General features: G+C 41.3%; 1 protein-coding gene across 7 annotated transcripts in view; it reads right to left on the bottom strand.

Annotated features, from left to right (window-relative positions):
* UTRN (utrophin) overlaps positions 1–27,281 on the bottom strand; it is a 446,319-nt gene that overhangs the window by 378,891 nt on the left and 40,147 nt on the right. For 3 of the 7 annotated variants that reach the window (XM_059700583.1, XM_059700584.1, XM_059700585.1), the window contains exon 1: positions 17,436–17,538. The exons of the other annotated variants lie outside the window; for them this stretch is intronic. In XM_059700583.1, coding sequence (XP_059556566.1) covers positions 17,436–17,529 — 94 coding nt within the window. In that variant the 5' untranslated portion in view covers positions 17,530–17,538. Of the gene's footprint in view, positions 1–17,435; positions 17,539–27,281 lie in introns of those variants that run through there. 7 annotated transcript variants of the gene reach the window in all.

The following is a 27,281-nucleotide window of genomic DNA, read 5'->3' as shown; positions in this document are numbered from 1 at the left end:
CTTAAGCCCTCCTGGGTAATTCTTAGCATGACACTAACATAATCTGATTTTTAAGCTTCTGATGTATACTTCTAAATGTTAAAGATGTGTTTCTCTTTCCTTTAAATACAACGCAAAAATCTTTCCTAGAGCAAAAGGAGAAAATCCACCCTTATAAAAACTAACCTTAACTACATATACAAACAAGTTATCCCATTCATTTCTTTAACAGTTATTTATTGAGCATCTACTATAAGCCAGTCTCATTGTTCTTTAATGTCATTCTTATTTGTTATATCCCAGGATTGTCCTTTACTCTACATGCTGCAGAATAAAGACACTGATGGAATAAATTTCAAACATTAGACCATGTTAAGTGTCCATGTAATGATTTCCAACTGCTCCTATGATGTCTCTTTATAGTAAATGGGAAGGAAGAGTAGCAACAAACTTATAAGACTTCAATCCTTAGATCACCAAGGATTGTCAGTAATAAAAGAAACGCAAACTTTCCCTTATCTAGGGACTTAACACTCCTACAGTTTTTCTCTCGGCCCTCCAAGAGAAATAACTTTTAGAGATATCCAATAAATAACTGTCTCCTTGAAGATAATTTTCTCCTTAAAAAAAAAAAAAGCTAATCCAATTTATCATAGGAAAACAAACGATTAAGGCAGTTCCTACGTGTGTAGGTTATTACACTGACATCTAAGACAAAAACCTTACTTCAAATCTAACAGTAACCTAAGTAATTCAGAAATGTATATTTTCTAAAAATTATTCCAAGTGTTATTACTCTAAAAATTCTAAACATTATTCAAATTCACGCTGGTTTACCATAGCAGCAACAGGAAATGATCATACCCATCACCTGCAACATTTCTCAGTCATTCATCCCTGCCTGTGAGTCACAAACTGAAATACTAAGTCAGAAGTAGCAGCCCACAGACGGGAGAGCCCAGCTGTAGCTGTGCAAGCCTGTAGCCCTAACTGGGCAAAATACACAGATCAGCCCCTGCAAACAAACTTGCACAAGAGGCAATCCCACACACACTGACCCAAAGGAATCAAATTTGGCATGAGCTCCTTCTGTTACCATCAAGGAAAAATAAGGTGGAAAAGCACAAAAGAAACAGCAGGTCACACTCAGAAGCAACTTCTGCAGGTGTCAGCTGAGCTCCTAAGCTAGAAATGGATACTGTAAATACAACCAGAGGGACGAGCCTTTCACACACAGTTCTTTCCATCACAGTTACCCCCAAGAGAAGAGTGAGCTCAGCTTTTGGCAGCAGAATCTTAAATACTAAAAACCATGAAGTGAGCTTTGCCATAACATTTCATCCCTCCCCAGAACCAAGATATTCCCAAGCTACCAACCTCAATGGCCAGGTCCTCGCCTTTGATGTATTATAAAAACCTCCTCTATCATCCACCTCCTACTTGCATCCTGAACACCTTCGATAGATTAACTTAGGATCATGAAATTCTGCACATACAGATGCTCCCAAATATCACCCACTGCCCTCAAAACCAGGTACAGCTGTGCCTTATAGGCTCATGGCATTCAGCATGCTTTCCTTTAGCCATTCCCACTCACCCGTGCCCTCTGGCTGCAACCTTGTCCTCCAGCCCCAGCTCGCCCATCGTTTCCACATCAAATTGTACCTTTTTTCATGAAGCTGTTAGAAAGCTTCCTTCTCCAGCCCTACACCCACCTCATCCCACCTATTAAATTCACAGGTAGTTCTTATAACAAACTCTCTGGGGAGCTTGAAGATTTAATAATATTATATACATGCAAGACCATATTGATCTCCCTTCTAACGAGATTCTTAACTCCCTAAAGGAAGAAACTGTCTTATTCCCTGGCTTCTGTTACTTAAGCACCATAAATATATAGGAATCCTTACCAAAGAAATAACCTGATGTATCCTTGCGGCGGGGGGGGGGGGGGGGGGGAGAAAGAGAGAAATCCTGATGGTTCAGAAAAACTTAAGCATTCGCCATGTAAGAAAACGTCTGTAACAGGAATAATTCATCTCCAATAAAATTATAATGATTTAGGGTTTTCTGTGTTTTCATGCTTTAAGCAGGGAAAATTCCAGGGGGAACTGTTGAGTGAAGAGAGTGCATCCCCTCCCGTCGGCCGTTATTCCTACCACACAACCAAATTCCTACCAGTTGACTTAGGACCTAAAAGCCATCTTTGAGAGGACATGTAAGACCCAGCTGGAAAGCAAACGAGTAAAAACACAGGAAGGAACAGGCCCCAGCCAGGCCCAGTCATCCCTCAACCATTTCACATCGCACCAGTCCTGGGAAGACCACGCTTTCCGTGGGTCGCTTTCAAAATGAATCTACCCTTATGATTTAAAGTTATAGCTGCTAGATCTCATGGCATTCCGTCAAACAAAACGGACATATGTATATATGTATATAACTAAGCGTTGGGGCAGTTTCTTCTACAAGTGGGAAAAGTAGACAGGCTAGAAGCCCATCTTTTCCTAACTTCTGACTCAAAAGCCTAAAAAAATACTTAGAAGAGGAAGATAAACATAAAATATAGTTCTGTAAGATACTGCATTTCATTTTTAAAGTACTATTGTATTTTTATCAGTTATCATGTGACTACTAAACCCTTTTGAAAGCTTAATAAAATTCAGAGTGCTAAGTACTAAGAAACTTCATTCAAAATCTTATTTCAAACAGTGGACCAATAAGATACCGAACTTAAAGATCAAGCTATTGCCAAAGTAGGCTTACCCTACAGCTAATTCTTTACCACATTTCTTGGCACAACAAATTCATCTGCACAACCTGGCACACAGCAGGTCCTCAGTACACCTTTGTTTTAAAATGTTACTCATGGTACAAACTCAGCCTCATAGGTAATCCTGTCTTATGGATCCAACACATCAGTTGTTCTAGTTGAAATCAATGTTCATGTCATATAAAGAATGATGGTTCTTTTTTTTCTGTCTTTTCTCTGCCTAGTTTCAAAAACTATCCAGGTGCTAATGCAGACCTTTCGACCACATATTGGCAAAGTTTCATTTGAACAGGCACTTTCTCATGACCTTCAAGTCTGTGTTCAACAATGAAATCATTTGGCTTTATATCCTGTTCAGTTATTAATCATGAACAACAAAGGAAGAACTTGCACATGGAAAATGTGAAACCTATGCTGGCCAGCATGCACCCTGGGTCACTCGGGGTCATATTCACGTCCAACTAGGGTCGTTGAAGACTGGGTAATGACTTCAGCTTTTTAAAAACTACAGTCAACATTTTGCTGGTGAGAAAACAAAACAGTGATGTGACTTTAGGACAAGTGCTCTGGAGACTGCAGTCTGAAGAGGGAGCACTGAAGGACAGCAGCTGGGTGATGGACAGATGGGAGGGGGTGGGGGAGACAGGTGTCAGTGTACACGCCGACCACAGGCCCTCCCTGGGAGGGCTCTTTCAGCAAGTGCCTGAGACAGAAGTTTCTACCCTGGCGTAAGACACCCAGATCAGGACCTCAGCATTCTGACCTCCCCCGCTTAAAGAAATTTAGCTATTATGTTCTAGCCAAATTTGACTTTTAGAAATCAACTCTGATAAGTTTTTCTTTTAATTAATAAAGCAAATATTTACAACTCTTTTTATTTTACTCATTTTCTTTGTCTCTGTGACTATTATTATTACTATTATTTGGGCCTTTGTTTTTTATTAAATTTATTGGGGTCATATTAGATTATGTAGGTTTCAAGTGTACAATTTTATGATATATCATCTGTGTATTACATTGTGTAACTGGCCTTTTTTGTTATTCTTTAAGTTTGAGTAAGGAAGTGACAGACTAATGACAAAAATCCCTGGAATCAACCTTACATTTAAAAGGCACTTCCCTTATCAGTCCAGTAAAGTCCCTTTGAAGATCCAGAATTAGACCCATCAGGTCTTCCCCTTAACTCCTGGATGGTTTTAACTTGAACACAGCCCTCTGGACTAAGACCGAAATTAAAACTAAGATTGCCCCTCCTGCCAAACAGGGGAACTGCAAGCTAAACATTTCCCCCAAGGTGTTAACAATGATCTCAAAAATAAGGATGTAATTAGGAAAGCAATGGATTCGGATATTTTTTCTTCCTAATATCACCCGTCTCTATGTGGAGAAGCCACTAACTGAAAACCAGTCTTTCTGAAATCCAGCCAGGCCCTGAGTCACTCCACTGAGAAGGAAATGGGCAGAAGGTCACACTAAGTGGGGTCATTCAGTCATTCTGCAGGGGCTCTAACCCCACCAAGAATTTCAGAGACTCTCCCAGGACTCTGGGCAGCAGCATAATTAGAACATTTATTTGTCAAAAATGTCTCAGAATCAATGAAACTAAACTCATTACTTCCTATACAGGCAGGTTTTCAAAAGATTTCTATTCCCCTGGGCTAATTTGTCCTCTTCTTTCATCAAGGTCAAAGAAAAACATCTTAGTTTGCCTCTCCCCAGAAGTGAACACTGAGACAAGAATTTAAGTGCAAGTAGATTATTTAGGAGGTGATTCCACGGAGCACTGGTAGGGAGTGAAGAAGTGAGACAGGAAAGGAAAGGTGGCCAATAAAAGGGTCATTTTCAAGCAAGTTACCACTGAATCAAGATCCAAATGGGAACTCCGAGACTCGCTGGAAAATACTCATCTCAAAGGTAGCTCATTGAGATCCTACAGCAGTCCCTGGCTGTGGGCTGCTGGAAGCTGGCACTTCCCGCCTAACCTGAGTAGGAGCTTTTCCAGGCAAAGGAATACCCTCAGGCAAAGGACTGGAGGTGCCTGCAGCTGGAAGTTCCCAGCACTTGAAACTGCTAAAAGCAGGGGTTACGGGTAGGGCCTCTGCTACAGCTAGGATTGGAATTTGCAAAAGGGTAACCCAGAGGCAACCATGTTTATCAGATGACCCATATCACAGGATACACAGTTGAGTGCTTTTCACAAAATTAGCCTTCAGAAAACAGAGTCTGCAACCTTACATTTAAATCCTGAACGGTCTCGTATTTACTTGTATTATGGGACATTGTCAACTACTATTTCTTATTCTGAAAAAGCAAAGGGCTATTTGGGTGAAACATAATAATCTGAAAGGACTTCAACCATGTTCAACTTGGATGTTTGTTAAGGTCAAGCAAAGAAATGTAATACAGGCTTGGTTACTGGGGGTATGACTTTTCAACTGCAAATGGTAGATAACAAAGCAGCTAAAAAACAAAATTGAAAAAGGGTAACACAACAAAAGCAATTCCTGAATCTTCAGATATGACAATACAAATAAAGAATAATAGGAAATGCCTGTCTTGACTAATAATTACAGAAATTAAAAATAAAACAATATGTGGTATTCACAATTGAATACTGGCTAGATCTCCGAGATATTGACATATGTATATACAACTGATGGCACTGAGCTTCCCACAGCCCTGGAGAGCATTTAGGAACACATGTCAGAAACGCCTCTTGTTTCAAAAATTCTATTGCTAGGAACTTATCAGAAATAAATAACTACAATGAAGAATGATGCCAACAGCAATAATAGTAATAGCAAATATTTATGTAGTGCTCACTAGAGCAGTACTGGGGCTTTAACTGTTTTATGTCAGAGGTTCTCGACTGGGAGCGATTTCAACTGGGATCCATTTTACCCCCTGGGAGACCCTTGGCAACCTCTGGAGACCTTTTTTTTTTTTTTTGTCAGAACCAGTGGGTAGAGGCCAGGGATGATGTCAAACATCTACAAAGAGGACAGTTCCCACAGCAAACTTACCTGGCCCCAAATGGCAATTTTGCTGTGGCTGAGAAAACTTGCTTTTTATGTATTCACTCATACAATCCTCCCAGTAACCCTATAGTAATTATTTTTATTATCTCCATTTTACAGATCAATAAAGACAATTTTTCACTGCACTATTATCCATAATGTTGAAGTACGAGGAATGAACTAAATCCCCCAAAGCAGGGAAAGAGTTCAATAAATGATAGTGTAACTACTTAATGGAAACATGGAAAGTACTTACAAAATAATATAAAAGTAAAATAGCAGGACAAAAAATTAAAAGGATTATACAATTATAATTATTTTAAAATATTATTATAGACACGAAATGGGAAAATAAGACATGAAAGTTAGCATGGTATTAAGATGGTAGAAATGGGAATGGATATTTTTTTCTTTTCTAATATTCTTTGATATAAATGTGATTTTTTAAAGGAAAAGGCACTTAACAATGAAGATAAGAAATTTGGAATTTTCTTTAAAGAATACAATTTTAATGAAATAAGGAACATCTTATTTTAACAATAAAAGGGTAAACAGGCTAAGAAGATAGTTAATATTAAGAAATTCAAATGACACTTTTCCAGGGAACAGCAACAAATGCTAGTGCTTTAAATTCTACAGTCATGAGACTGCTGTGCAGTGTACGAATAAATCACCTAGATCGTTTATCTGCCTTTATTTCTACCTTTTAGTTTTTCATGGCTCACTATCACCTACAGAGAATGGGCAAAAGGAATCAAATTTCAATTCAGCCAAGTCTATTTCATTTTAGCAGCTCTATTCTATAAGACAGTTTAAACTATTATTTTAAATTTGTTAATAATACTAGGAATACTATATATACACTATATACTAGTGGTAGTAGCCTTACTATTGTTGCTATTCTTAGCAGTATACATTGAATGCTTCCTGCATGGATTAATATGTAATCTAAGCCCCACAACATCCATTACAGGTAAACGTTCTTATGGTCCCTGTTGTTCAAAAGAGATCACAGACACTTACAATTAAGTAACTTGCCTAGATTATACACAGCTAGTAATGGAAATACCTGAATTGAAATTCAGTAGTGTGACTCCAAAGCCCCAGTGTGTGCTTGGGAACATGACCTGGGCAGGGAGGACAGGCTCGACCTTCCTCCTCTCCCTACACAGGAGTGGTACACATCCAGCCCATGGGCCTTGTAAGGCCTGAGAAAGCATTTGGTCTGGCCACACCAAGGCATTAGGGGTGAGTTAATTAAAAGTTTGACCAAATATAGCAGGCTAATTTTTAAGCTGATAATTTTGTATGGCCCTCGAATGATGTTTTAAATATCCAAATGGCCCTTGGCAGAAAAAAGGTTCCCCACCCTTGCCTCCAGCAATGGACTGATTGATCTGCTATGTGGGATGTAGGACCTGCCTTTGAAGTACATTCTCTACTTTGTCTGAGTAGACATAACAAGGACATAACCAACAAGATCTCATATTGTAAAGAAGTTTAAATTACTAAGTTTAATTCTGAAGCTCATTTTAAATTTTTTCAATAATTATTTTTATAATCAATCAATCAATATTGACAAACAAATGTTTGCCAAAAACTGCTGAAGAAAAAAGAAAATAAGGCTGCCAGAATTTCTGTAGGAAGCCCTTTGATCAATGATTCCAACACGAGAGTTTTCATCTGATCCTCATATCCCACTGAATATTCTCTTCTCATGGATTTGAGGTTTAAAAAAATAAGCCTATATCCTGTTAATGATAAAATGGATACCTTAAAGTAAGTAACAGGGGATTGTCTGTTTAAGCATGTTAAGCATCTGTTTCTAAAATGCTGCAGAGGGATGGATAGGAATGTTAAATATAAAACACTACTTGTAGATATTAAATTGTTGGGCTTAAAGGTCTCTAGCCTAGTCTCACCTACCCAAAGCGTATATTACAAAATGAGGTCACTGAAAACAAAATGCTGTGATCTTCTGAGATCCCTGAAGCGCAGATTAACTCAACAAATAACAGGGATCAGGATACTAATAACATATCATCACGGGGAAAGGAAGGGAATCTGGCATGAGTCAAAGTACAAGCTCATAGCCTGGCTGAGCTGCTATCAACTCACAGCAGGTCAGTGCAGAGTCTAGGAACAACTGGCCTCCAAACCCCACACCCACCAGCCATCTTCACTGCCTGCTGGTGGCAGGAGGAGGTGGCCGGTGAGGCGGGTAAGGAAAGTGGAAAACCCTCCTTTGTGGATAGAGCTAACATTTCTTCCTACCATATGTCTGCATCACTGACAAACTGTGAGTAAAGGAAATATAACCTTATTTGGAGTACATGTGGTGATTTCACTATATAAAGAAATCTGGGGTCTGTATATTTTTAACTTACTGGAAATAAACCACTGAAATGACGGAAGATAACAATAGTAAAAAGAAAAGCAAACATGTATACAAGCTGGGCAAAAGTAAGTTGACAGCTGTTCATATGGAAAACAATGCGATAATTAAGAAATGATAATACAAGAATAAACTGTGCTTCACATACTCGCAGCTGTAAGCCTACGTTTGCCACACCCTGTATAGCACGAGAGCAGCAACAGGCTGTTCTAAACGCTTTCTATCAGGAGAAGTAAGCAACGAATTCCTGGAAAGGGTGCACCTGACCAACCTTAGGAGTGGATTGTTGGTGATCTAATAGCAGAATAAACCAGAGGACACACCCTGCTTACAGGGGGGAAGGCTCAGCCCCGAGAACACCGGCAGTGGCTCCGAAAGGAACCGAACGCTGGCCTCAGAGTACCAACCCCAGCATGGATGGGCTGAACGCAGGCCACTCTGGAGCCAGAGAAAGGGGCTTTGTTTTCATTCACTAGGTTCCGACAAAATACACCAACAGGATTCGAAAGCCTGAGTGCGTGCTGCAGCCCAGGCGCCCATGCAACCTTCCCTCGCTTGCTAGTCATTTCACTGGAAGAGGTCTTTTCACCTGCTAATGTTTTTGTGTTTGTCTTCCAATTGTTGCTTACTGGAGTAGCAAAATAGAATGCCATCTGACCCAGGTTGCTTGGGCTTGAGCCTTCTCTGGGCAGCTTTTTTTCCCGTCTCCTCCACAACCAGCACATCTCATTATTGTCATCGTGTCCATTTTTAGCAGCACTCACGCCTGCTACCCTTCTCATTTACTGCCCCAGACCTAGAAATTGAGTCCCTGGGTGTGAATTAAGAAAAGAGTCACTGAATGAGGGCCCCACACTGCACAGGCCAAGGGACAAATGTCCATTCTTATCCGTGCGCAGTCTGCAGGCTATGCAGTGGTCTGGGCTGCCAGTGAGCAGAATCATTAAGTTAAAAACCAGATTTCAAACACTCAACCACCATAACAGGATCTAAAAACAGCAGGTCTCAATAATGTTCTCTAAATTATTTGGGGCTCCTTTCCCCCCCCCTTATTTCTAATTCTTAGCCATGTGTGGCACAGTTAAGATTGACAGAAAACTAAGCACTACTCTTTTAAGAAACATGAAGATGAGAAATTTTAAAAATTACAAGGAAATCAATGCTTACTTTCTTCCTAATACAAACCCAATATGATAAGACTTGTTCACCATAAAACACCAGGCAAATATTACTTACTGAATGACTTCCAGATTATGGGAAGTAAATATCGATTATTTATTACAGTAATCAAGGGATAGATTTACCTTCAACACCTTTCATTTTCATTTAGATTTTATTACTCAGAGAAATTTTGCAGCATAAGGCCTAGCAACAAATTCAGAATACACAGAATGCAATCGCAAGGATTTTTTTAATAGGTCACAGTTCATTTAGCTACAAAATAAATTCTCATCATAAAACATAAGATTCTCTTTGTAACAGCAGAAGAAATTGGTAGGTAGACAAGAAGGGTCCAGTGGGGCCTGGCCAGCATGTCTCAGTGGTTGAGCATCGACCTGTAAACCAGGAGGTCATGATTCGATTCCCTGTCAGGGCGCATGCCTAGATTGCGGACTCGATTCCCGGGGGGGGGGGGGAGCGGGCGTGCAGGAGGCAGCCAATCAATTATTCTCTCTCATCATTGATGTTTCTATTTCTCTCTCCCTCTCCCTTCCTCTCTGAAATTAATAAAAATATATTTTTTAAAAAAGAAGAATCCAGTGGGACATGGAGGAGGAAAATGAGAACTTTTCTCAACCCACTTGTAAAATATCCATAACTTCCCAGTTGAAAATCCATCACTGTAAAATACACTATGGTTTGTAAAAATGCATATGAACAAAGATAGAATGTCATAGGTACTTTAAAGAATTGTCATGTGCAGAGATAAAATATGGTATTTCCATTTCATGATGTTTTTTCTCCTCTATTTCCAAATGTTCCATAAATCACTGCCAGACTCACATACACACAACTATACTTTTCTTCTTCCTCCTATAACTCTAGTTATTCAGAGTTAGACTATAAATATTTATTAAAAACTAACTAAACAGCTCTCAGAGTATTGTCAGATACCAGATTGCATGGGATAGGTGAGTCAGAGTTATCTAGAGAGAAAGTGAATCGACTGGGGAAATACATTTCTTCTGTCAAACACAGACCAGGAACTACTAACACTAGAAAGGAAGTTATTGCCAAAGAGTGGAAACAGAAGCTAAAGGCACAGAATCCGGGAGGCGAACAAGAAAACAGGCCAGGTCAAAAGCCAGGAGACTCACTCAGCTAGGGGCTGGCCAGGCCAGAAGAAAAGGGTCAGTGTTGGCGTGATTGGAGGAGCTTTTCTCAGAGGGCCAAGAAGATCGCTATCTGATGAGGCATTTCCATTGATGATATGCAAGTGACCTGGAAGAATTTGTACAAGATGCTTATCTTACAACTGCAGGGTAGCCCAGCCTCTCACACTATCTGGATCAGAGGCATTAAACTGAAATCTATCATGTTTCCAGACCATTCTGACGGTTCTCCCTATTTGGAGAAATAGTCCTCTCTGCAGACTAAATAAAGCTTTTTATATAAGGCACTGAAAGGCAAATAGGTCGCACAGCAGAGTCATATGGGAGGCTGTGTGCCCTTTCCCTCTTCTTGCCTTGCTTGCTTGCAAACAATAAAAACCTTTCTGAACAAATGGAAGTGAACTTTGGAACCAACAAAACATTTCGGGCACCCTGCCACAAGGATATTCTCCAGACAACTGTGGGCCATTTGCTGTCCTGTATAGCTCTATATTTCTTGCCATGTAGTGGGTCTGTGGTTGAATGAGCCTGGCATAGAATTACAGCCTCGATGCTTTGATGTGAAAAATCACTAACAGATCTAGACTGAGAGATGAGGACAAACGTACATTTTCAGCATGATGGTACACACGGGATGCCATTTAAACTAATATCTTCGTGTATTCTTTTTCCTGCATTAACTTGAGAGTCTCCACCGACAGAAACAGTCACCATTGACCATAATCCTTTCTGCCATTTGCCATGTACTGTGCAAGGCGTTTTACATGCATATAACTTTTAAGACTTAGAATAGCCCCATTATCTCCATTTTGCAAGCGAGGAAACTGAGACTCAGGCTCTAGGTCTCTTCCTGCTAATTCCAACATCTTCCACAAATAGTTAACTCTGGGATTTACTATCCCTATAAAAAATAATTGATCAGAATATGAAAAGTTAATAAAGTAGTGAGGACACCTAAATAATTACCAGTTCCAGCACAATTTGGGATGATGACAGCTTTACACTACCAAAAAGAGAAAGAAAAAATAGAGAATTTATTTCTAAAGATTCAAACCTCTGCCCCAGAGATCGGGAAATCATGTCTGTCTTTTCAGATAGAAGTTAACTGTCTTAGAACTCAAAAGAAATTCAAATAAGTAGTCATTCAAAATCTGCCATTTTGTAGGAATTTCCTTCAGAATCAGTAAGAGTTTAAAAGTCAAAGATCCAAACAATGGAAGAAAACAGTCAATGTATAAAAAGGCAATTCGATCAATCAAAGGACTTGTATGCATGCATATAAGCGTAACCAATGGACACAGACACCAGGGGGGTGAGAATATGGGGGGGGGGGGCAATGGGGGGATAAGGCTATTCACTGAAGAAGCTTGTCAAAATAGCCAATAAACATATGCAGAGAAGTTCAGTTTCACAGAAAAAGAAATACAAGTTCAAACAATTATATTCTACTTTTCATCTCTCTACTCTTTACAGACAGCAATTTAACAGTAAAAGTCTATTTGCCCCGAAATTACCCAAATGAACTAAGACACCTACACAGCTCATTATTTTTAATAATTTAAAAAATGGGATGCCACTACTACAGGATGGTTTCAACTTTGGTTCAGAAAGAAAAATTGAGCTTGTGGGAACTTAGATGTAAAGCTGTACATTTGTATATTCATAGAAAAAAAACTGTGGCAGGACAAACAAAACTGGTAATAGTTATGGAGGGAGTGAGGGAATGACAATTTTCCACTTTGTGTATTTTTTATTCTGCATTGAATTTTTTTAAGAAGGAGCTGGGTTACTTACAGTATTTTAAAAGATATTTTTGAACACATTATTAAAAGTTAGGATGAAGGTCAAAAAATGTATTATAATGAATGCTTCTGTAACTTGAAAGCGACCCTACAGAGGGGGCCCCACCAATTCCTGCCCAGCTCACAATCCAAGTTGGAATACTCTGTGGTTGAGACAGAAAGTTTGATCCCTGTTCCTCTAGTCCTAGACTAAAATTTCACTTTGGCACAATATTAAAACTGGGCTATGACTCATCTTCCTCTGCAAAACAATGAAAGTTCTAGTTCAGTGGGAAAAAACTACTTAAGTTGCCAGTTCACCGAGCTGTTCGAATCAAGGTCAAAATACTGGGTGAGAGCAAGGTGTCACTGCCCAGACCCTATCTCATTCTGGCATCGGTCCTTTCAATGGGCCTTCAACTGTTATTGTCATAACTAGTTAATATTAATAACAGGAAGAAATATTAATAATAGGAAGAGAGCAAAGGGAAGGCCAGACATTATAAGCATGGTCATCTGGGCAGCTTCACTAGGAAGCTGCAACTACACACTCCCCAGTGTATAGTGAATCACTGGTCCATTCCCTGCAAATCACTGGGGAAAGGGATCGAACAAAGGGGAAGATAGGTGCATGAACAGTGAAGTCAGGGTAATGTAGGGAAGGTGCTTGCCTGTCAGTCTAGCAGGACAAAGATCATTGGCCACGCCTTATTTTACAGAACTTATTTTTCCTTTTACTATTTACTTGGAACTGTTACCTAATTCAAGTCTGTGAAAATGTGGGAATCCATAATCCCGAGACAAAGGAGTTCTCTCTCCCTTGCTCCTCTTGCCTCCCTCCTGCTTCCTTGTACTTATCCATGCTCCCTCCATAGCCATGTGGCTCTAGAAGCCCCATGCCACGTGGACCCTATACAGTGGCCTGCAGCTGGGAACACACAAGCTAACTTAGCCAGGTGTTGAACTGGTCTGAACAAATATGGAGAAGAAACTCTGGGCAATGGCTTTGCTCCTAGCTCTGCTGAAGACAAAATGAGGCTATGTCTTTGGTGGAACAGAGGGAGATGGGACGTTGGAGAGTCAGGGGTTTCGTTCCACAGAAATAAAGCTTTCCATGATACGTCATCCTCCCGTGGGGGCCTCAGGAAATTCCCATTCCCACAGCACCCCAAGAAGCCCACTTCCACCAGCAACAGGTGAGGACACAGAGAGCACCCTACTGATAACACAACCAAATCCTGAATTTGCAAACAGCTGGAATAGGAAGCACCTGGTACCCTCAAAAAAGGGGTCAGAGAACCCAAGTGAAACATAAAACCAACCCGGGATCCATGTCATGAGCATACCTTTCAAGTAATGTCAAGGAAAAACACAACTAAAAAAGATGATGATTATATATATATATATATATATATATATATATATATATATTCAAATGTAATGTATTTTAAGTACCATAATGAACAAAATATTTGATTTCCTATTTCTAGGCTCTAGGTCATGGGCAAAGCTCTTTATCGACTGACTAGATTTTTACAATTTTTACAGAACTTATTCCTTTTACTATGTACCTGGAGCTGTCACATACAGTGGGGCCTTGACTTACAAGTTTAATTCGGTTCCAAGACCGAGCTCGTTAAGGAGCTCGTTAAGGAGTTCGTTAACTCAAATTACTCTATCAACTCAATGCAAAAAATCAGCCGAGAGACAGCTGGTATCTTAAAAAACTCATTAGTCGGGACAATCTAAGTCAAGGCCCCACTGTATAGCTTTCAAGGTGCTTTAAAATGTGTTCCATCATTAATCCTGACCATGACCCCCTGGGGGAATCCCACTGGTGAGAAGACCCATCACAGAAGGTAAGTGCCTCCAGAATCCATGGCAGGTGGACCTGAGATCCAGGTCCACCCCTTGAACCACTGCTCAATACTATGTTAATCACACTTCTCAGTTCCCCTCCAAATACTTTTGTTTCAAACAAATCATTCTGTCCCTACCCTTCTTCTTCCAACTTAATAATTTTCTCTCAAGCCTCCACAAGTTATATTCTACTTGCTCTTCCTAGCAATGAAATCATTTTTATAAACATTAAGACTGGCTAAAAATTCACAAGCCCGGAGAGGTTTTTTCAGGCAAACCTCAGCACACTCTGATCTGAATTCTGTGTTCCTTCATTCTTACATACTGTCGTCAACTGGTGGGTCAGGCAGGCCCTAAGACCTGCCAAAGATAATCGCACTCCTCCCTTCGCCAGGTCATTTTAGGAGACCCTCCTGGTAGTCCCCCACCGGCCCCACCTCCACATTCACACCCATTTGCACCCAAGCCCCTGATGCAAGTCTGATTCCCAAGCTCTCCACCTGCCTTGCTTCCTGAAGACACCGCCAACCTGCAGCCTCGTCTGTGCTGAGAGGTTTGCCTGTCCCCCTGGCACTCTCCTAAGAGCTTCCCAAATGACAGCCGATACTCAGACAGGCCACAGTCTCATAGAACCCTCCTCCACATCAACACAGACTGGACTTTAAGAGATCCTACCCTCTGCCAGCCCTGCTGCTGCTCAGAGAAGTTTATTCATCCATTCCACAAGCAAACTCTGAGCCTTCCTGACGCTGGGCACACAGTGAGGTGCTGGGTACCACGGTGACTGAGCTTCCCTCTCGTCCTCGTCCTCATGGAGCGTTCAGTTCGGCCTTGTAAAGGAAGGAGCAGCCTGGGCCTGTGCTCCTCCTCGCTGAGTCCATTAGAATCACTTGGATATTTTGGAAAAGCTTCACAGTGAAGGCCGAATCCAATTACGTGAGGGCCCCAGCCCTTTAAGGATTCTGAGCACAGCCGGGGTTGAGAAGATTTAATCTGCCCATCTGAAAAGGAAGCAGCTGGCACAGAGTCCTGTTGGCCCACCAGCCAAGCAGGAAGGGTTGCGAGAAGAGCAGGGCCTCTCAGAGGTGGCTTCCTGAGCAGGCGATTTCCAGACATAAGTCATCTGTGCCTTAGTACCTGCCTGCGACTCCTACACATTTTTACCTCACACTTTCAAGATGGGTGAGGTTTTTTTTTTAACTTTGGTCTCTCTCAATTACACTATTTTAAACATTTGGCCATTTGTACACAGACATCAAGAATAAGAAAATATTCCACAAAAGTTTTAAATAAAAAGATTCTATATGAAAGACAGAGATACATATGTCCACCTTATTCAGTTTCCTCCTGTTATATCTCAGGGGTAAGCTGAGAGGCAATTTCACCAAATTAGCATTCTACATTCTAGATGACAACATAGAACAAAAGACTGACAATTTCAAAAAAATAAAACAAACAAAAACACTGAAAGGCTAATTTTGAGCAAATATGTCTTTTAAATCCACTCTATTTAATTTGTTTTATTATTCCACTTAGATTCTGCAACAGTCCTTTGACCTATCAACTTCTGCACTGTCAAAAATTTAATACAAAACACGTATGGTTTCACTTTCTGCCTTACATGAGGTCTGTAAATAAAAGATTCATCCCAAACTTTAAGCTATAATGGAGCAGCTTTAACAAAAAAAGGCCATGTGTTGCAATGAAATATACTATCCATAAAAATGTATTTTTATATCTTTATTTCTAACAGGATCACTAACGAGACCTACCTGTAGGTATAAGGAAGTAAAGTACTCAGTTCAGTAACAGCAACGTGAAGGGAGCTTAGGCCCTTGTGGAATTTGAAATCATGGATCCATTGGTTTTCTATTTTTGTTAAAAACAACATGTTCTGAAGTATCTTTTTTTAAATGCTTTGTATTTTCCTAAAGCCTTTGGACTGGTCAGAGGGCAGGAAAGAAATCTTGTCTAATTGGATGGGAATTCCTGTTTAAAGCTGCAGTCTACTTGCTTTCAAGTTTGCTTACTATTTAAAGGTTTATTGGTATTTTTCTCTTTTAATTATCTTCTGATTTTGAGCACCAGAGTTACCTGAGACCCTTTGCAGCAAGACCATAAAATGCAAACGAGCAAACTACAGAGATTATGAATGCCAGGGAAAGAAAGAGGATTAAGTGAGAGTTAAGAAGTATCCTCAAAAAGCCACAATGCTGTAATTGCTACTCCCAAGCACGAGGTTTTAATTCAGTGCCTGAAAGCTAATTTAATTTTCTGTTGAGACCACATGGTTCTTTAAATAAGAGAGAAAAGTCAATAGCCCAGGAGGAGAATTATAGGTACACTGATCTCCTGTTACATGTGGCATAGAAAGTAAATTTACAAGGACAATATGGGCCACTCCATCATTTCCCTTTAAATGCCCTCCATAGAGACACCGCCTACAAGCATTTACCACCTCATTTATATGGATTTATAAGGAATAAAACATTAAAAGGGGCAAAGTAATTCCAAAAGAAAGAAAAAAATGTTTAATACTAACTAGCCTAAAAGTTTTCCCATAGTGACAATGTCCAAACATCATATATGAGATCCAATAAAACACATCACTTGCTTTGTTCTGCTTTTCTCAGAAAGTTTCTATGGCCAGCACATGAATATATACATGAACTGGTCCAGAAAGGTCACTTGGAAGTGGGGTCCAGTGATGGAAACGGGCATGAGCACATCCCGTGTCAAGCTCTGCGCTGGCGGTTCTCCAGTAAAACAAGACCCCCTCATCTCCCTTTCCCCCAAAAGTACAAACCTCCGGCTCCCCCACTTTGTCAGCTCTGAACTATATACGTTTTCAAAAGTGAAATATCTTTTTCGCCAGCACAGTGAATCAAGTACAGAACGGCTTGAGCTCTACCACAATTCCACAGCAGAGGAAACTTGCTCTCTCTATTACTGTAAACAGTCCACACATCAGAAGCTGCTTCAGAAATCCAGGGAAATCAAGTGAAACACACTTGTCACAATAAAGTTATGGTTCCTTGAGTGTTTTTCCCCAAGAAGCTAATATGTGGCAGACCATCACACTCTGAAGAGAAGGATGAAGCAGACAGCACTGGTCTCCACTATTCAGAGTCTACAGCAGAGGTGGCATCAGGAGGAACAAGGCTGTCGACAGGGCAAAACCCTGCCTTCCGTGGCTGTGTTGCAAACAGACGCGGTAAGTGACTGAGGGAGCCTTGTCCTTGCTGACGTCCCCCTTCCAAAACCTCACGGGTGGGGAGTCGGGCAAGTTGAGAAACTTACCTGGCACTCGCTGGTAAACCCGGCGAGCTCCTGGCCCTGCCAAGTCAAATCTGCACTTTTTCCAACGAAATGCGGTGGCTGCCGGGCTGCTCATCACCTACATCTGCTTGAAAGCCGAGGAAAGGGATGCAGGGGAAGCGGACAACAAAGCAGCCTGCGAACTGCACACTGGGATGTCCTGTGCTGGGGTGGCTTTTCTTTTCCCATGAGAGGATCTGACTAACCCTAGCCCAGTCTCCTCCCAAGACAGACAGGAAGTTACACTTAGCCGTCAGTGAAACGCCTTAGGTCATTGGGGGCTGGGGTTGATTTCTTTTTTGTTTTCTGTTTTGTTTTGCTTTTTAATTGTCACAAGTAAGAGCCTTTGAATATACCAAGAGATTATAACTTTGTTTCCTGTTTTGACAGCATCAGCTCAGCTACTAAGGGACATCTCCACCCACCTCTCTACCCACTAGGTATATAAATAGAGGCTTCTGCCCTGGGTATACAACTGGGTGAAGAGTTTGGTTACAAATTAACTATACTTCAAAGAATAAATTGGACTTGTTATTTCACTTTAATGGGTATATATATATATATATATATATATATATATATATATATATAAAACTTGAGGAAATAAAACTCAAAATGATCTCTTCTTAATTCCTTAGAGACTGCTATTATGGAAAAAATTAACCACATAGAATTCTAAGATAAGAGGTTACAATTTTGACTCACATTTCCAGGCTATTCTATTTTCTATATTTGCCTTGCCCTCTTGGCTATCACTTCTGCACGTTTTCCACAGACGTATAATAAGCCAGATAAATCATCACCACATCACCTCACCTGTTTTCCTATTCCTATTCTCTTTTTCTCTCTTGAGTATAGAAACTTCCTACTCTTAAGCAAAGGTTTTCATAGAATATGTGCCCTTACCCGGAAACACACCGGTTTAAATTAAAAGCCATGTTCTTCCCTACTACTGCTGGCTGAGGTATAGAAAAGAGAACCAGCCAGTACCTACCCCACTCTCCTCCTCTTTACCTGTGTATTTTGCCTAGACTGGAAGCTGTATGACTCTGGCAAAATACTCACTCTAAGCCTCAATCTCCAAACCTGTAAAATGGGAGTAGAGGCCTCACCTGCCTCCTAAGAGTCTTGCGAGGAGAGAAGAACAGTGATACAGATTATGTCACATAATCAAAGCCCAATTTTTTTTTTTTTTTGGTAACAGCTTTATTGATTTAGAATTCCCTTTGTATGCAATTAACTCATGTAGAGTGTATAATTCAATGATTATTCATATATTAACAGAGTTGTGCATCCATCACCACAATCAATTTTAGAACATTTTCATCACCCCAAAAAGCTGTCATGCTCCACTTCCTCCTCCCACCCTCCAGCCCCAGGCTACCACAAAAATCTACATTTGCTCTATTGATTTGCCTCTTCTGAGCATTTCATGTAAATGAAATCATTGAATATGTACAGGGTCTTTTTTTCACTTCCCACACAATGTTTTCAAGGTTCATCCGTGTCAGTACTGCATTCCTTTTTTTGGATGAATAATATCCCATTGTAATAACACTCCCCATTTTATTTATCCATTTATCAGTTGATGGATATTTGGGTTGTTTCTACCTTTTGGTTATGAATAATGCTGCTTTGAGCATTCATGTACAACTCTGAATGTTGTTGTATGTTTTCATTTCTCTTGGGTATATATACCCAGGGGTAGAATTGCTGGGTCACATAGTACCATATGGTGAACCGTTAGAAAAACTGCCAGAGAGTTTTCCAAAGTATTTCCACTACCTGTCTGTGCAGATTCCAATTTTTTCACATCCTCAGCCACACTTATTACCTGTCTTTCTATTATAGAAGCCATCCTAGTGGGTAGATAGGACATCTCATCATGGTGTGATTTGCAATTCCCTGATGGTTATTAAAGCCCAGTTTCTACCAGGAACCTAAAAATACTTCCATATTGAAAGGCAGGGCTACATACTCAAACTACAGAACAAGCAGCAAGACATGGGGACCACTTGCTCAGAATATATACTGGCTACTAATGCTTAAGCAAGACCTTGAAGGTATCCAGCTTTAATAGTGGGTATTTCCAAACAGGTATAAAAGAATTTCAACATTTTCAACTGGTATAGTCGTATGGATTTATACCAGGTAAATATTGCTGGCCTTCTTATCTCTGGTAAGAAGCTGCTAAAGTACTTGATCCTGCTTGCTCTCCCAAAGGGTTGCTTAAGAAAATGCATTAGGAGATGAAATTCTCAGTGGAAATATGACATTCCAATCACTCACAAACCAGTTCTTCCCATCAGTCTTTCTGCTTTATTTTCTTCTTAAATAGAAATAGGCCCAATTAAAAAGCAGCCTTTTGTAAATAAATAGCTATAATTGTTTATGGGGAAATTATTTTATTTTATTTTTCAATTACAGTTTACATTCAGTTTCACTTCACATTAGTTTCAGGTGTTCAACATAGTGGTTAGACAACCATATACTTTACAAAGCATTTCCCTGATATTCCCAGTACCCACCTGGCACCATTTTTTAATATGTTTTTACTAATTTCAGAGGAAGGGAGGGGGAAGAGAGATAGAAACATCAATGATGAGAGTCATCGATCAGCTGCCTCCTGCACACAGAGATCAGTTGTGTTGTGATTTAAGATTAAAGATCTCAAACATTTTGAAGGTAGACAAGGAGGACAACAAATCAGGAATCCCCCTTCCGTCTTAAAAATATGATATTGTAAGAGGGTGGTAATTATTCTAAATCAAAGGGATTATCCAAACTAATTCAAAGAGATTATCTAATTCAAAATTCAAACCATCTAAAATAATCTAATTTGAAGGGATTATCACTTTTTTCTAATTCTAAGGGACTATTTAATCTGCTTCAATCTAATTCAGAGGAATTATCTTTTTTTTTTCAGACCTTGTGGTGTTTGAACAAACTCATAGACAATGTTAATTATCTCTTTCCTAAAACATCCTATTTTAGGATTTTAATCCCCCCCAAAAAAACTAAACAGAATATAATCAACATAAAGCAAATACACACACACACACACACACACACAAATATAAAAAGGCTATAAACTTTAAAAAGTAACCATTTTTTTCTTTATTTTCCAATATAAGGCCTTGGGCCTTGGGCCTTGCAGCATGTACTAATAATATGATTCATCCATCTTCTAAGAAATTTTCCACATCCCAAGCCTGCACCATGTAATCCACTGTTTTTGTTATTTCTTGGCATACGGCTGACTATGAGGCTGACCCCTGCACTTTCCTATGTCAAATAGAACTTTCCATTGTGGGAAATGTCTAAAACATGCACATTCAGCTAAGTGAGAATGTCATCACAGCTCAGGAGCAAACGTGGTCTGTATCAACCAGTACAACTCCTGACTGGATTCTGCACAGGAAAGGCAAGCCCAAGTGCAAAGCCTTCCCTGGAGTCTCTGTAAATACTTGACCGTGAAGAAAATCAGAAGCAGCGATCAGCTAAGCAACGTTATCTAAAGGTCCTTCTAAAAAGCTCTAACAGGAGGGCACTTTTTAAAATTGCTCTGTGACGTCAGAACCCACTCTCAATCCACAGACCCCTTCTTCTTCTTCTGTGTTACCCGGTGGCCTCATTTCTAGTTCTTGTGAAATCAATAGGCCATTTATGCTGCAAGGATCTGTCTAGGGTATGCGCTGTCTTATTCAATCTGGTGTTGACAGCAGTAATCAAATTTTGTACATACCACCAGCTCTATTATAGCTCAACAGTAACTGGCTGCCAGCCTAGGTCTACTCTCATCAGAAAGGAAAAAAAGACTGGACCAGAGAGAGAATTATAGGACGAATGAGCTGAAACTACAGGAGGTCGTGTACAAGAAAGGGAGAGAAGCAAAGTCATTTCGAGACTAATCCCCTCTCCACTGGGAAGACACAGGCCCAGCAACATCAGCTCAGCCAAGACCAGTTGAGCTGACCTTGGCTATTAAAGGCACATACTTTACCCTTCTTTCTGTTATCTGCAAACCCTCTTGGCTTTGAGCATCTAATTATAACCGCCAGTCCTGACTAATGAACCTACATCTAACCCTGCAGAGCAGCAGACAAAAGCTAGAGACAAACCACACCCACCAACACCAGGGAGCCCATGTGTAAGGGGACCTGGAGTTACAGCACCTCCTGTGAATGCTCCAGACACTGTGGCTTCACTTTGTAACTCTTCTGTCTGCACTTCAGGTGGAATCAAGAAAATATTAAATTAATCTTATGATAAAAAACAAAGTCAGCCTTTAAAAAAAATAGTGAGGGGGGGGGAATCGAAACCTAACTTTGGCATTCTACTGGATATTTCTTTCTTAACTTTGAATTATCTAAAAAAAACACACACACACTCCTGCTAACAGATATTCTCTACTGAAAAGAACATAGATGATGCTATTTCCTGTTATAACAAGCAATTTTCTTCTCATTTTTTAAAACTTGAAATAATTTTAGATTTACCAAAAAAGTTGTAAAGCCCTAGCCGGTTTGGTTCTGTGGATAGAGCGTCGGCCTGGGACTGAAGGATCCGGGTTCGATTCTGGTCAAGGGCACATGCCCGGGTTGTGGGCTCAATCCCCAGTAGGAGGCATGCAGGAGGCAGTCAATCAATGATTCTCATCGTTGATGTTGCTATCTCTCCCTCTCCCTTTCTCTCTGAAATCAATAAAAACATATTTTTTTGAAGTTGTAAAAATAGTAGCGTTCTCATTTCCTTCTCCCAGCTTCCTCAAATGTCACCATCTTTACATAATCAAAGTACAATTATCAAAACCAGAGATTTAATACTGATGCAATACTATAAACTACTCTATGGATCTTATTCGAATTTCTAATAATTTCCCCTTCTTCTGGATCATGATTCAATCCAAGAGCCTACATACAAGCAACTCCTTAAAAATCCAAGATACATCCTTTCCAATAATTCATGCAATATCTAACGAACATTCCTGACCCACCCATCCCCGCCCCCCGCAATAGTTGTTTTTCAAGTTAATGAGGTAGCGTCATTATTGCCCATTGAGTTTTCCCAGCTAGAAATGTCCTTTTCCTTCAAAATTCTTTCATATCTAATCTGGAAAGTCTTATCAAACTTCTCTCATAAGTACAGCTCATATAGCTTCACAATCCCTTGTCCAAAATCCTTGGGCTAGCTGCGTTCCCAAATCAGAACTTTACCCAATTGAAAAAGTCAGACAGCACACAAGCCATCTATTACAATCGTTGAAACATAAACCAGTGAGACCCAGAGAAATTTCCCCTAATTAAACACATTAATACATCTGCAGCAAATATGTGTCATTTATTAATGGTGAGTGAGATAAATAAAGATTGGAAAAATGTCCCAGCAGTTCAGGTCAAATGTTGCCACCAAATGAGTTGAGGCCAAACTCAGGTTTTACTGTCAAATGAATTACAAAGAAAATACCTTTTGGTCTTCAGAGCTCTTTTTGGCTACTGTAACTCCACAGTACTTTTAAGGAATGAGGCCACTCGGATCTGCACTTACGAAATCCATGGCCTCACTCATCTCCTGCCCTTCTTGGCCACATCTTCTGTCACTCCCTCTCCTGGCAAAATAACCTGCAAGCTTATGTCTGCCTCTAAGCTCTCTCCATTCCAATCCCCACCTTCCACGGAGCCCCCAGGGTGATCTTTGTAAAACACCTACAGCTCCCTTGCTTCAAAATTCATAGGAGGATGGAGGTGGGAGTCTAATCTTCATGAGGTTTACAAAACTCTCCACCACCTGAGCCAACTCCTCCGACTGCACAGACCATCTACACAGCATCACACCCAAGGAGAACCCCCCCCCAAAAAAAGGGCACAAGCCCTAGCATCAAGATTCTCACAATCTAATTCATTCTCTTTAATATTTTCATCGAACTAATTACATTTAGAATACAACTTCCCCAGTATTCAAAGAGCACATCAGGCGTTTTAACTCATTTTTTTCTAGCTAGAAAATTCTACCTTAGTTCTTGACCACATTAACTAACAGTACTATCACACAACTAACAGAATCCCACATGTTGACATAAAAGGAATTTTTCACATGATTTGAACAACACATTTCCAAAAATACTCACTATGTTACTGTTGGTATGGTTAAAACAACTACAGAAAGCAAAAGCCAGGGAAACTTTTCTGAAAACAAGCAAACCCAAAAAAGTAACGCCACGGATGGCACTTAACGGGCTGAGTGCTTTCTCGTGGGGATTGTTTGTTCCAAGGAACAAAGATATAAATAAAATCTGAAATCATGTCTTTGTTTCCATATTAGTATATTCATGCAATCAAATGACATTATGATCAACAGAATTATGTTAGAGAGAATTAAACAAAAATCCCCACCATCGGAGAGTTTAGAATTTATCCAAAACCACCCAGAGGCAGACCTCAGATGCAGACTTTAAGGAATATGCCAGTGAAAGAGGAAAGAAATCATATGGTAAGTATTATTGCTTTTACTTTCTAATGTGCAAACAGTCAAAAACACCTACTTCGAATTAAAAGAAAAATTCCTAGAAGTTGCATTTCAAGATAAAATTATAACCTTTCTTACAATTCTCCCAGGAAAATTGCACAGTAGTAGTAATCCCTTAATGAGGGGGGTAGAGAGAGGTTGTAGGAGCCGACATCCTCTCCCTATACCGAGTGAGGTGAGGAGGGCTCTGAGCAGGGAACCCGGGTTCCCTGCCAGGGAGGCCTTCCTCTTACAACAGTGTGTGTGTGTGTGTGTGTGTGTGTGTGTGTGTGTACACATGCACATGTGTATGTCTGGCCGAATTGCTTCCAAACAGACCAGCAACTGCCTGGAACCCACTGGTATGGCATCCAGTGGAACAAGCAGACAACATATGGCTGCCAGGTGGTGCCACCACTTTGTAGATGCCAGGATCCAATCTGCCAGAGCCCTGGGAGGAGCCCTGCAGTGTTGTCTGCTAAGGCAAGGGTCCCTGGGACAGCCACTCCGGCTGCAAACATCTCACTCCAGCAGTAAAAAGGAAGCTCACTGCAGGGTTCCTCAGGGAACAGGCATAGTAGTTACAGGGATATTAAGAGATTAGTAAAACGCAAATGCTTTTAAAAAGCAAGAGGGGTTTTTAAAACACTATTTTTAAAAAGGAGGGGTGATTTTTCTGGATTTTCTACCTTGTTCTGTTTTTATCAATCAGGAGGGAGGAAAAAAAAAAGTCTTTCTCATTTGCCTTTGTATTGCCATCCCTTGGCACAGCGCCTGACACGGGATATGGACTTAATAAATGAACAGTTACTGAAAGGAGAGGGATGAGATGATGTGGCAGACATCAGTGCAGAAGGGAGGGTGGGCCAGGACAGTGAGAGGAGCCAGGCCAGCGGCACCCCCCATCCCCACCCCCAAGAGCACAGAGCATGCGACACGCCCACTGAGGCAGAAGGGAGGTGGTGGGGTCTAAGGCAGGAGCAAAATCAAAACAGCAGCTCTGAGGCAAACTCAGCAATCCCAACACTGCAGAAAGACTCCGCCAGGACTAGAGAGCGGTGGCCAGGCGAGAAAGGCACTTTCAGGAATATACAGAGTAATTTGGAAATAAAAGTGCTGTAACCGTAGAGGCAATAACACTGTCTCCCAGCTGGGCTGTGGAGCCAAGGTCAGCAAGCGAGTTTTCCTGAAGCGCAACTGCTGGCATGGCAAGGAAAACGCTAGTTTCTAGAGGGTTCTAGAACCTCAAGCTTCATGGGAAGGTGTAAAGAGGGAAGCACAGGGTTATTCTTTGTTGTTCACAATAAAACCATCGAGTGGAAGAAGTGATCTAAGTGTCCCAGTGGGCACACAGCCTGTGAATCCAAGTGACTCCTAAAATTTTGTCCCTTGGTCACCTGCAGCAACGATCTCAATTTACTGTCTTGCCTATGGAGCCCTCCTGCCCTTAGGCAAAGCTGAGGATGCTGGACACTGGGAAGACATGCGTGAGTCAACTGTAAGGGGTAGCACACAAAGATTGTCCCGTCTGTGGGCACACCCACCCACACTCCCATGTGTCATCTCTCAACTTGGGAACAAGGCATCATCACCTACTTGTGACAACTGAGGGCTGAGCATGGGGAGAAAATGAAGGAGCCAGGTAGTAACTATGCCAGGGGTGGGCAAACTTTTTGACTCGAGGGCCACAATGGGTTCTTAAACTGGACCGGAGGGCCGGAACAAAAGCATGGACGGAGTGTTTGTGTGAACTAATAAAATTCAAAGTAAACATCATTACATAAAAGGGTACGGTCTTTTTTTTTTTTTTTTTTTTTTAGTTTTATTCATTTCAAACGGGCCGGATCCGGCCCGCGGGCCGTAGTTTGCCCACGGCTGAACTAGGCAGAACCGATGCCAAGGAACTGACAGGGAGTGTTTTAAATCAGTTCCAGGTTTCCAAGGGGTAAGCAGGTGAGGAGCAGAGACTGAAAACAATGCTTATCGCTTGGGAATTGGAGCGACAGGACTCAGCGACAAGCTCCCAGGGGTCCGGAAAGGAGTACTCATGAGAGCCAGGCAGCTAACGATCTGTTTCCTGAGCACCTACTGGGTTCCACGCAGAGCGGGGAGCAGAGCCAGTTCCAGGCCAGGGAAACCACCTAACACCCAGGGCTATCACGGCCTCAGGGACCAGGCGGAAGCCCTACGACAGGCCTGAGCCTGCGAAATATTCAAGGAGGAAACAAGGAGGGAGTGAGCACCACAGACGCAAGAAACACGCCTACTATTCATGTGTTCTAAGGAGTCACAGAGAAGGTACGAAAGAGAAATGGGTGGCCCGGAGAGAAGGCAGGAGCAACGCCAGGCCCTCGGGTTCCAGTGCGGTCCCTAAGGGAGGAGGACCATCCTGGAGTTGGCAGGTTGGGGCCATGTATGTCCCATTTCACACAAAACTCCACTTTCTACAAAGCATTCTCCTCCGGAGAAGTTCCACGAGTAAACCCGTCTATCTATGAAAGTATAAGTAAAGCAAATATAATGAACTTGGTTTGAAATTAGGAATGTTGGACGAAAAGAACGGTTTCCTGGAGGTTGCCAATTCGGTGGCGTGCGGGAACCACCACTGTTCCCATTGGAAACAGCACTATGTAATTTGGTCGGTAACAACTGACCAACTTTCGGGACCTCTGAACTTGAAAGTTCCTTCACATCGCTTTCCATTGATGCCTGCAAAATGCTTACAACTTAAGCTCTGTCAACACCTCAACGCTCATTTGAAAAATGAGGTAACTGAGGTTTGTGAACACAGAGTGAAACCCCAAACCCAGGCTGTGGGTGTTCTCAGCCTCAGGACCAGCTCCAGCTCGGTCCCTCTCGCGGGCTTCCTACAGCAGCCCCGGCTCTCACCAGCATGGCCTGAACCAGGAGGAAGTCCAGACACTGCAAATTTGTTTTCCTGAAAATAAATGACACCATACAATACTTCCTCTCTTCCTCAGAGTCACAGCCAAAAACCAGATGACACCCAGAGGAAATGCATGTTCCTCAAGAGCAGGAGGTCCCAGGTATCAGGTAGCAGCAGCTGCTGCAGAGAACAGTCCCACCCCCACCCCCACTCCCACCACAGTCCCGAACTCAGCACCAACACAAGCCTCGGAACCCTGAGGCCACTCAGAAGGAAGTCTTTCAGCAACAGAATGAAAAAAATACCAACACACGTCCACTCCCCGGGGCACTGAAATCATAGCCCCGAAGGAGCAAGGTGGTTACTCAACACATGACTTACTAACTCAACCCCTCCACGCCGGAAAGAAGGAGAGGAAAAGGAAATGAAAGCAAGTG

This window comes from Myotis daubentonii, chromosome 6 (assembly GCF_963259705.1).
Source record: "Myotis daubentonii chromosome 6, mMyoDau2.1, whole genome shotgun sequence".
NCBI lineage: Eukaryota > Metazoa > Chordata > Mammalia > Chiroptera > Vespertilionidae > Myotis > Myotis daubentonii.
Note: the sequence above shows the minus strand (reverse complement) of the source record. Positions and strands in the feature narration are given on the sequence as shown.